At 33.8% G+C, this 12,522-nt stretch overlaps 2 protein-coding genes across 3 annotated transcripts in view; one reads left to right on the top strand and one right to left on the bottom strand.

Moving 5' to 3' along the window:
- LOC123682624 overlaps window positions 1–12,522 on the top strand; it is a 107,878-nt gene that overhangs the window by 70,313 nt on the left and 25,043 nt on the right. The window lies entirely within an intron of this gene.
- On the bottom strand, window positions 9,402–11,058 carry LOC123682680. Its single transcript, XM_045621441.1, has 3 exons — window positions 10,762–11,058; window positions 10,446–10,571; window positions 9,402–10,389 (listed from the first exon to the last, which is right to left on the bottom strand). The coding sequence occupies exons 1-3, from the start codon at window positions 10,855–10,857 to the stop codon at window positions 10,309–10,311; spliced, it is 303 nt and encodes a 100-aa protein (XP_045477397.1). The 5' UTR covers window positions 10,858–11,058; the 3' UTR covers window positions 9,402–10,308.

The raw sequence follows: 12,522 nt of genomic DNA, 5'->3' as shown, positions 1-12,522 counted from the left end.
ATTACATAGTTAAAACAGTTCCGCTGTGTTATTCTTAACCCATCGATTATAGGTTATGGGCCCAGAGTTGTGTAGTGTAGTCTGAATAGTGAAATTTTAATTGTCTTGAACGTGTGAAAGTAATCTGGTGTAAATTGAAGAATTGAAATGGCGTGTTCAACAATATCCAACATTCGTCCATTTGATGGTAGCAATTTCGAGAATTGGAGATACCGTGTAGAAAGAGTACTTGAGAGGAATGGAGTTTTAATAATGTTGAAGAAAGAACGTCCAATTGATGAAAGCAAAATTAATGCATTCGATAAGGATGATGCCAAGGCACGTGACATTATTGTACAGTGTATAGATGACTCTGTACTGGAATTAATCAAATGCAAAACAACAGCCAAGGATATGATGGAAACATTACAGGCCACCTATGTAAGGAAAAGTTTAACTTCACGAATAGTTTTACAGAAACGTTTGAGAAATATGACATTCGATGGAAACAGTTCTTTGAATAGTTATATTATCGAATTTGATAAAGTTGTTTCTGAACTGAGGAATGTGGGAGGATCTGTCGACAATGAAGAGTATGTATCCCAACTCCTTGCCTCAATGCCAGATGAGTATCAGTCGGTGATTACATCCATTGATATCCTCTTAACATCAAATCCAGAAATTGTCTCTGAAGATTTTGTCAAAGGAAAGCTGCTTTCCGAAGAAGAAAGGATGATGAAATCAACTGTGAAAAGTGAAGTCAGTGGTAATGCATTTTACACGAACAGAAAGTTTCAGAACAGAAACAAGAATGCGTTCAATAACGGAGCCAAACCGAAGCAAAGGTATGAAAACAATAGGAATTCAAATAACCAACAGAGAGAGAATGCTGTTAAGTGCTGGTTATGCAAAGCTGTGGGACATAAACGTTCTGAGTGTCGTCAGCGTAATAATAATAGATCAAACGCATATATGGCCTCAAGTTCAAGTTCTGATTATAATCGGGACATAGCCTTTATGTCAGATAATAAGGCTGTTGAATGTCAACCAGATGTCACAGAACAAGGTTATGATTATGTTTTCGCTGGAAATGTAGAAACAGAAAACGAAATTATTATGGTAATAGATTCAGGTGCATCAAATCACTTAATAAAAGCTGATTTTGGAGACTTCTGCAAAAATGTAAAGAAGGTTTCTCATTCGATAAGCGTTGCAAAGGAAGGAGAAACTGTAAAGGCAACAACTGCAGGTGACTTGTCCCTTATTACCGAAAATAATGTGCCGATTACATTATGTGATGTATTGGTGTGTGACAAACTATTTTATAACCTACTTTCAGTTCGAAAAATGGTAGAGGCAGGAATGAAAGTTGAGTTCCAGGAGAAGGTAGTAAACGTGTGGAAAAATGGAGAGATAATTCTACAAGGTAAACGTGCTGGAAACCTATTCATTTTAAAACTACAAATTCGACAAACCTATGAAGCTAACTTAACAAAAAATTCAGATGACCTATGGCATAGAAGAATGGGACATTCATTCAAATTCCCCGTTAATAGTGTGTGCGAGGTATGCCTGAAGGGAAAGCAATCAAATAAAAAATCTATGAAATGTGTACCCGAGGAGAGAAAGCCAAAAAGATTATTGGAGTGTGTTTCGTCCGATGTCTGTGGAAAGAGTCCTCCGACATATGACGGATATGAATATTTTGTATCTTTTATAGACCATTTTAGTCATTTTTCTATTATATATTTGATGAAGAGGAAAAATGAGGTAGAGTCGTGTTTGAAGAAATATGTTGCTTTGACTGAGAGTATGTTCAACACAAGAATATCAAAACTTCGATGCGATAATGGTGGAGAATATGTTTCTGCTAGTATACGAAAGTTTTGCTCGGAGAAAGGTATTGAACTTGTGTATACAGTTCCCCGTAACCCTCACCAAAACGGGGTTGCCGAACGCTTCAATCGTACAGTGATGGATAAGGCAAGATGTATGATTTTCGATTCAAGTTTCCATAAGCAGATGTGGGGTGAAGCTGTTTTAACTGCTACGTACCTTATTAATCGAATACCAACTTCAGTACTCCCAGATAACATGACACCATCTGAACGATGGTATGGGTATAAAGACGATCTGAAGAAGATTCATATATTTGGATGTACCGCCCATGCCCTGATACCTCCTGAAGATAGAGAAGGAAAGCTGTCGCCACATTCGAAGAAGTTGAAATTAGTTGGTTATTGCAATAATGGATATAGACTATGGGACGAAGAAAAGTGCAAAGTTGTGATGTCTCGTTCAGTGACTTTTGATGAATCAGTGAATTTTGTTAAGTGTGTTACAGGTTCCAATCTGAGTAATGAAGTGGACGATGATGAAACAGAACAATTAAGTGAGGAAGAACTTGAGTCAACATTCGAAGCTACGAGGCCAAAGATCCAGCAATTATCCGAGGGTCAACAGAACTGTCAACCGGAAGTGAGAAGAAGCAGACGAAATCGGGAACTTCCTGCTCATTTCAATGACTTTGAGATGATGATGGCACTATCCGCAGGAAACATCCCATCTGAGGTACCCCAATCATATGAGGAAGCAATCGTAAGTGAAGAATGGAAATCTGCAATAGATGCCGAATTGAAATCAATGGTGGTTAACAAAACGTGGGAATTGGTGGAAAAACCACCCAACATAAAAGTAATTGATTCAAGGTGGGTATTCACTGTCAAAAATATCAATAACTGTGATGTTAAAAAGGCTCGTTTAGTGGCTAGAGGTTTCCAACAACCTGCATTAGGAGATGAGAATTTTTATTCACCAGTAGCTCGTATGTTTACTTTGAGAACAATTTTATCATTGGCAATTGAATACAATATGAAGTTTTTGCAACTTGATGTGAAATCAGCATTTTTATCTAGTCCTCTACATGATGCTGTATACATGAAACCTCCTTGTGGTTTGAAAGTGCCAGATAATAAAGTGTGTAAATTGATGAAGGCACTGTATGGATTGAAGCAAAGTCCAAAATGTTTTAATGAATTTTTAAATGAAAAATTATCTGACTTGAAATTCAAAAGATCAGAAATTGATCCATGTTTATATTTCAATGAATATTCATATATTTTAATTTGGGTTGATGACATGTTAGTTGTTTCTCGTAATGAAAGTGACTTGAATTATCTGAAGGAAAATCTGATGAAATGTTTTGATTTAAAGATTTCTGAGAATAATAATAAATTCGTTTTTCTCGGTATAGAAATAGAAACGGGAAGAAATAGAATTAAGCTAAGTCAAAAGACACTTCTTCAAAAGATATTAAAGAATTTTCAGATGGATAATTCAAAAATTGCTCCGATACCAATCCAGCCGAATTTGTATTTAAAAAGGAAAATAATGTCAGTGATTCGAGTATGGATATAAAATATAGAGAATTGGTAGGCAGTTTAATGTATCTGATGTTGGGTACAAGGCCGGATATTTGTTTTTCAGTGGCTTATTTTGGCCGATTTCAAAGTTGTTTTAATTCGATCCATTATAAATATTTGAAAAATGTACTACGGTATCTGAATGGTACTCAAGAGTTAGGTTTAGTATATAGGAAGAATGATGAGGCTGAAAGCAAAATTGTAGCTTATGCCGATTCAGATTTTGCTTCAGATATTAATGACAGGAAAAGTGTGTCAGGTTTTTTAATAAAAATGAACCAGAATATTTTGTATTGGTGTTCAAAGAAACAACCAATGGTGGCAATTTCCACCACCGAAGCCGAGTATATCGCACTTTCTATGTGTATGTGTGAGTGCTTATTTTTAGGACAGCTCTTAGAGGAAATTACGAACAAAATAATTTTTCCTATTACAATTATGGAGGATAATCAATCCTGTATACATATTAGTAATACTCTTGAAACTAAGAGAACAAAACACATAGATGTGAAGTTTCATTTTGTTAAAGATTTAGTGAGTAAAGGCAAGTTTTTATTGAAATATGTTCCAACGGAACATCAGACAGCCGATGTCCTAACAAAAGCCTTGAATGTTGTTAAATTCACCAAATTCAGAAAAGACATGTGTGTTGAATAATGTTTTGTAAATGTTTTTTGTATATTGTATTGTGAATGTATTCATATAATGATCATTATATGAATTATAGAATTGAGGTAGGGTGTAAAAAGAAGAACAATTCTACCGTGTAATGTCATATTTCTATGATCATATTTTTAACCTTTTTTGTGAGCTCGATGTAGAGCATTATTATTAAAAGCAGACCTCTTGGTGTAAGTACATATATTGTTATTCATTATCAGTTATACTTGTGTTCAATATTAGTTTCATTGATTATATTACATAGTTAAAACAGTTCCGCTGTGTTATTCTTAACCCATCGATTATAAATAGGATTACACAGTCAAATTCTGTGAATAACTTAGCGTTGCTTGGTAATGAGAAAAAATCCTCCATAGTTATTTTCATTACCAAGAATCGGTAAGTAATTCACAGAATTTGAGAGTGCAACAGAATTTCAACGATTAATTTTATGCAAGTTGAGGTTCAGATAGATGATTTGTATATATATATATATAGTATAGGCGTAACGAGAAGTGGTTATTGGGGACATAACCTCACCATTGATTAGAAGAAATAAAAAAATTCTAAGTAACAATACAAAAAAAAAACAAAAATTTTTTAAAAAAGAAAGAAAGAAAGATTTTGCTTTTCCAAAGTGGGGTTACCCCTCCCATGAGTCAACTCTAGTTACGTCATTGATCTATAGTGAAATAATTCAGAAGGAAGAATTGCCCTAAGTACTAAAAATAAATACCTATATATCATAATATATATTATTCGATACAATGCAAAACCATCCGATGTTGATATGATATAATCCCCATTTTTATTCCCCATCTATCAATAGTTAATCTTCTGGAACGAGTATTTTCCTAATCTGTTTTTTGGGAAAATAACACTTATTTTCATTCGACTCATATTGTTTATTATTCGGCAGTGTGAATAAATTAATCTTGGGGTGGAAAAACGATTGCTTTATATTGAATAATAATTATTCTCGAAGAAAAATTCGGATAGGAATATCAAATGTAATTCAAAAGAAGAATAATATGCCTGGTCAGCTCTAGAATCCCCAATATCCTGACTGAGGAAAAAGAAGAAGAAAAAATGGAACCTCGTCTATTCGTGAACCTTTATTCAAGAAAAAACTATTGAAATTGATACAATTTTTCAATTTTAACCCTTACATTTAAGGGTATATACATTCTGTATGAAAACCTTAATTTTAAGCCAGTCCTTGTTCTTCAATAATTCATTATTCTGGCTTATGAGTTTTTCACACTCGATTCTTTTGGGTGGTACTTTATTTCGGATATTGGTTTGGAAAAATTCTTTAACAACCTTCTTCTGTTCCTCTGTCCACGGCGTTCTTTGAATTTTGTTGTTTTTTCTCTTATTCTTTCTTTTCAGAACCTCATTCTTCTGGTTTTCGTTCTCAGATTCTTCTCTTCTTTCAATGTTAATCTGCCTACTACTCCTTTCAAGTGTTTCGTAGTCCATATTAATATCATCATTCACATCGCTTGGAATGGCATCTTCATCTGGTTCTAGTTCATCTTCTAGGTTCTGTTCCAAATCAACTTCGATTTCATCAAGAGTTTTCCCTTTGAAAGAAGCAGATGTACCTGAAAATATTTCATGACATGCTATATAATTCTTGTATGAATTTAGCTCTGAAGTTTATTAATCTGGGCTAATGCGTCTAGATTTAACAAAATGAATGAATGAATTCCATTGAATCGGCTTTTAATCATCCGAATGAAATTTTTTCAATGCGAAAATGTTTGAGTATTTCAAATTCATAAACCAAATTAACTGATTTGAAGGATGATAATCTTTCGAAAATCTGGCAAAATTGTAGACACTATACTAGATACAGAACTTCAGAGCAAAATCGAAAAGAGGACAGAATCTGAGTCTGACATATCTCGCTTAGTAAAAGAATTCAATAAACAATCTCAGATATGACTATTTTGTTTCGAAATTGGGTTACTACTCGTTTACCTCACCTGGTTTCAGAATGAAAATAGTTTATTCGCGCTCTTTTAGTGCTTTTTTTTTGGGAATTGAAGATAAACGGTACACACAACTTACAACAAAAAATCCATGAAATTTTTTTTAAATTCAAATTGCTCTGAAAAGCTCTCATTATTTTCATTCTGATAGCAAATACATTAATTCACCACCAACAATATTAATCATCATTATTTTACAAATATGCTTATGCATGCATGGTAGGTATAGATCAATTCTTTCTTTATCATCATTTCTTCTTCAATCATGTTGCCATGTGAGAAGTACTGTATTATATAATACTATTTTTGGGATAAAATAATAAAATTCCACGTAGAGATTGTTTCGTAAGTGATTTCTGAACTGCAATGATAAGATAATTGACCAATTTAGTATTGGCTTACTAATAGTTGCAATAATATTTTCAATGAGTTATGTGTTTCAAATACATTACCTTGTTCCATGAAGAGCAAAATTTTCACAATTTTAGATGATTGGTAAACGTCATCAGGCAATCTATAAGAATTCTTATGGGTTCCAGGAGTGTGTCCCATAAATGTTGATAATTGCTCCAAGTCCGAATCCGTCATGCTGAATATCTGTGATATGGTGGCTAGGTGCTTCCTTAGTCTCGTAGATGTAAGTGCATCGTGTCTTTCTGCCCCACAGGCTTTTGCATATTTCGCCAGAACCTTATAACCCACGATATGTGAATCGCTGTCAGGAAGGGCGAATAAAAATCTGTTTTCCTCTCTGACATATTTGTGTCTTATTTCATTCATTATTGAGATGTCTTTCTGAACTTCTGTGCTGAATAGGACAGGAACGCCGCGATTTCTCTTTCCTCTTATAACAATTCTCTTGAATCGATTCATTAAAATTTTTTCCGTAGGTGAAATAGCATCGGAAAATTCTTCATAATTTTGTCTTTTGGATGATTGATTATATAAATCGATTAATAGTCTCTGTAATTCTCCTGGCCTCTTTCTATTAAGTAATAACACCCTACAATAGACAGTTTCAGTTAAAACTTTGTATGCCGATTTGTTTTCATTTTCACTACTTAATTTTTGTTTGGCTTTATCAGCTTCAGTAGTCAGGTAATTTTTCATCAGTTTCAAGTCTTTGGCTAAGGGTATGATGGTTATTTTATTCCATCTTTTTATGTGCAGATTATTCGATGCAACGGTTGAGATATCATACCTCCAGTTGGCTTCAATGAGCTGTGCGAAAGTTTTTATTGCCGATTCAGCGTTTGCTGCAGATACCGTTGCATAAATATGTTTTCTTTTTAGAGCGAATACTATTGCCAAGTCACAACATTGCTTTAATGAAGTTGCTATGTTCATGGCGAATGTTGGCGACAGAAAACATTCTGTAGACTTATCATACTTAGCACAAAGTTTGGTAGCTGTTACAACTGTGTCATAATATTTAGGTTGGAGCATTACCATCATTGTGTTGATTGATTTATCGAGTTTCTTGGCTTCGATTAATAATCGGGAGAGTTCCCTCATTTTTCTTGAAGTCACATTTATGAAATGCTTCTCTCGGTGAACCCTCAAATAACGTGACCCAAAAGCACAAATAAGTGCATCTTGTTGGGCAACTATAGACACTTTATCAGGCCTCATTCTAGGAAATACTTTGTCACGTAAATCAGGATCTGTTTTATGATTTTTGAAGTATAATGCTGAAGTGGAGCTTATGTTATTCTCCAAGTGAGGATTTTCTGTGCACCTCTTCTTGTGTCGCCACAACTGCTTACGAGAGTAAAATCCGAGACAGTAAAGGCAAGGCAAATATTCACTGGTATCTCCACCTGGTGGTTTTTTCATCGGCTTGGAACATACCTCGGAATTTCTCAAATAATTTCCTTTTTTTCTTAGGCTCGTTATTAGATTTTTTCTTTCCTTACTCTTCACAGGCTTCGCAAGTAATCGCTGCACCTCTATCTCAGCTGAGTGACATCTTGCAATGTGTCTACTAAAATTAAGAACCTCAGTCTCACAAAAGTAGCAATTGTCCCTCTCAGGTGCCTTCTTTTTATATTTTTTTTTCTGTTTCATATTTTTTTCTTTTTCCACAATTTCCAAGTCCTTTGCTTCAGAGGTCGTGTCGAAATTAAGTATTTCAACTGGTATATCTGTATCCTGGAAGAAGTACCAATGAGATAAGGTGTGTCAATTTGAAAAAGTACCACCGTCAATATCTCGATCCCCATGCAAAAACAGAAAAAACGCATAAAGAGATAAAGTTTAGTTCGTAGGGATTTTTCCAATCAATTTGTATCAGCCCTGCAAAAGTGAAGACATCAAACCCTAAAATCTTAAATGAAAAGGTGGTTACGTTTCACCTTGTTTCAACCGTAATTATAATGCCTCCTTACAAAAACGAAACACTGGCCCTTCCTTGTCAGAACTTCCGAAAAATAAAAACGGTAGCATACCTAGTTACGATAGCAAAAGTTGCAATTACTATAAAAGATTTTGAAAATGTTGTTCATTATTTTGTAGACAAAAATTCGAACCTTAGGTTTTGAAAAACTTGAATTCCTCGGCTTGCAGTGCCTTTTCTTACATTGAATTCATTTACATCTCTGGGATGTGTTTTATACCCAACCACCTTCAAATGTCTCCGGAAAAAGAATTCTAAGGGTGGTAAAAATGGGGAGTGTAGTGAACATTCTACCAATCCAATTTGCTCAATATTCCATTTTTTTTTTTGGAATTACTAACCATAAACGGGATCACCTTTGAAATAAAGTGACATTTAAAGCCCTTCCTATTCAAGATTTTAGCTGTTGCATGCTCACAGGGTTGATACAACTGGATTGAAATCTACCGTATAAAATGTTTCCCATGAAATCCTAACCTAGTTCTTTTTGCATTTTTTCTGATTTTTCATCATGGCCGAGATATTAAAAGTGGCACTTTATTAAATGGACACACTGTATATAACTTTTATTCATTTTGTGGAAACTCAGAAAGTTTTAATGATGAAAAATCCATTTTGGGAGATTCTAATGAAGTAAAGGAAAACTGGAATTGGGGGCATTCCACGTGAACGAGTCAGAAAAAAAGGAATGTTCTGAAATTTATCAATATTTGGTTCAATTCTAGTTGTTAAAAAAAATTATGAGAAGTCCTGTGCAGAAAATTTTGAGCAATCGTTCATTGTACTATTGCCACAAAATTTTGTATGAGGCTGATGATTGGTGTTAAATATATGACTGTGAAATTTCAGCATGATCGAATTCACAATTTTATGATTATCTGAAAAATCGATAATTTAAAAAAATTTAATTCTATGGTTCTGATCATGCAATCCCTCTGATATTTTGCATGTGCCAATTGATTTTAGTTGTTAAAAAATTGAATTTTTTTTCGATATTTCAATTGAATTTTCTATGGTTCTGGTAGAGCGATTGCCACATAATTTCGTATGAAGCTTGAAATGGATATGGTACAAATGACCTCAAAATTTCAATTTGATGGGTTCAGTATTGTCTAAGATATTGAGGGAACAAAATTTCGAATGCCCACTTTTATGGAACACCCTGATTATTTTGGTCGTTAACGAACTCAACCGCGGTACTGAAAATTTCCAGTCTCTAGGACATTTCCTTTGACAGTAATCGTGTAAACGGACGGCCCTACGGGCGAAATTGAATTTGACTACGGATTCTTCATCAGTGAATCGAACCTTGTTGTTTGAGGTGAGACCATTATCGGTTCGAAAATCGAAAATTACAGACATTTAGGCAAAACGATTATAGCACTCGTTTAAATAGAACGAGCACTCAAAAAGCGAAAACACAATATTTTTTTCTCTGAGTTGTCCATTTTGGGTATTGAGCTTTTGGAAAAGATCGTTCTTTATTCTATACAAAACCGCAAATGAACATTTCAAAACAATTTTTCGAAAATTTGATCAATATTTTTTTCTTTGTTGTATTTTGAAATCAGCCCTAAGTAATCTTGTAAGCTCGAAATACCACACAGGTTTTTTTCAAAAGCTCCCCACTCCACCGACTGGTAGAAAGTTTGGTTTTCGTATAGTCCGTTGTTTTCGTTCTTGAAAACCTCTTGGCGTTCATTGATCCCTCAGAAAAAATATTTTGTTTCTACTCACCCCATTTTACCAGTATGGCAGTATGGAAGTTTACATAATACAACTAGCACTTTTCGAGTGAGGAGTGCTAGTTGAATCATACTCAAAATATTAATATATGCATATGAGAGAATAAAAATTACCATAATGAAAAAAACATGTAACATGCTACAGAGAATGCTTCACTAACCTGGGAATTGCAATTATCCTCATTCGAGATCTGAAACATGAAAGCAGTCGTATGAAGTTGCAGTATCTCAAAAAATATTCATATACCTCAAAACTGGACGGAACGTAGTCAACGTCTAAATCCGAAAAGGATAAAGAATAAGACAAGTTTTCTTGGACTCCAGCATCATCTGCCTCATTTTCATTCTCTGGGATTTTTTCAACAAATTCCATCTAGAAAATCGAAGACTTTCAGTTCACATATAAAATCGATAGATCAATATAAAATGATCAATACAAAATTGATCGATTAATTTTTCTAGAGGATATGACAATATTGATACACTGTCACATTGAACTGAGTTCTGATTCTCGATTTAGTTCCATTTTCGAATAATGAATTGCAATTTTCTAAGAAGCTTACCTCTTTTGGTACTTCAAAGTCAGAGTTTTTGAAAGATTCTTTAGGGTCAACATTACAAAACTTTCTCCATGAATTGTTTTTCAATTCTTCATTCATTTTTAGGTCTGCTTCTCGTTCTCCTAAAGAAGTGCAAAGCCAAAATGAAAAAAAAGTTCCGAAAAAGAAAAATATGATGTGAAAATTATCCTTTCATTCTTCAGTAATTAGACATTCTCATTCCATTTTTATTTAGAAAATGAAAGACAATGCAAGCCGGCTAGACTAACAACTTCGTTTAGCCATTATTTGGTCATTTCTCCAAATTCAGAATAGTTTAGGAAATGAAAATTTGTCGAAAGTGATCATATTACTTTGCGAATAATTTTTCCATGTATAGTGTTTCCGAATACCACTCGAGATAAAATCTCAGCAGGTGAAATTTCTCGATTGTTATATTTCGAAATTTCGATAAAACGTCTTCCGCGAAATTGCTAAGCAATATTTATTGCCTATTTCCATATTAAAATCGAGAAACTTTGGGTATAGACTATAGAATTTGGTCTCTGTTGGTATTACATAATATTACTCTCCTATTATATGTTATTATTATATGTTTTCCGAAATTATAATGAAATAGCTACTTACCCAATGCGCTCGATAAAATTTTTCGTGCTCTGGTTAGGAGGCGGTTCATCTTGCACTTTCTTATACCTACACTCTCACAACAACACTGAAACGATATCATAGGAACTCCTCAATTCCAGATCTTTTCCCGCTAAAATTTCGCATTTTTCCGGTTTAGTCCGATCCAAATTAATAGGAATCATCGTAAGAATTCAAATGATGCAATGCCGTATTTGTTTCTTTCAAATGTTCTAGTTAGGGTTTGTTGTTCAATGTTCTAATATAAGAACAGTTTCTGTTTTGAATCATGTTTCCGTTTTCGAATATTTCTCAGAGAAATTCATCAACATAAATTAATTCATAATAACATTTTGTTATATATGGACGTCCAAAAAGCGACCCATGAAAATACACCCTAATGAAATGGACGTCGAAAAAGCTGACTCTGTACGGAGTATATACAGTAGTCGGACCTGTTGATACACTCATTCAAGAGCTGGTAAATTCCAATCAAATTAATAAGAGGGTTGTGAAAGAACAAAAAAGAATGTGGGGATGCATACTTTCTAAAATATTGAAATATTCATAAATGATAAGATTTTTCTGGATGAAAAAATAGTATCTTATGTCAGTATATACTGCTTACATCAAATTCCATTCGATAAAATTCAGCATGCAGAGTTTTTTAATTCGTTCGGAAGATGTAAATCCAAAGGTATCAGAAAAAGCCGTACATGTATATATTTGACTATTAGGAATAGTGTGATAAGATATGTGTATAGTTACGCTAGTAACGGAATATCATAAAAAAAATAAAAACATACGAATAAGTCAAAAGAATGTTTTCCCCAATTCTGATTAATCAAAATAAATTAATATACAGGGTGTTTCCTAAACATGCGGCAAAAATTCAGGGGGTTGTTCCTTGGACTATTCTAAGAATATTTTGTCCTTTGATGATTTTTGAAAAACCTATTTGTTTCGAAGATATAGGGGAAACAAAATTTCAGATAATAACATTTTATAATGAAAAATTACATGAAAATTCAACTCAACCTACAAAAACTGTTGAAAATGACCACCTCTAGCCAGCATACAAGCATCCAATCTTCTCCTCATTGACTGCCGAACCCTTTCAAGGGTTGTATAGCGATTCAT

This window comes from Harmonia axyridis, chromosome 1 (genome assembly GCF_914767665.1).
Source record: "Harmonia axyridis chromosome 1, icHarAxyr1.1, whole genome shotgun sequence".
Classification (NCBI taxonomy): domain Eukaryota; kingdom Metazoa; phylum Arthropoda; class Insecta; order Coleoptera; family Coccinellidae; genus Harmonia; species Harmonia axyridis.
Note: the sequence above shows the minus strand (reverse complement) of the source record. Positions and strands in the feature narration are given on the sequence as shown.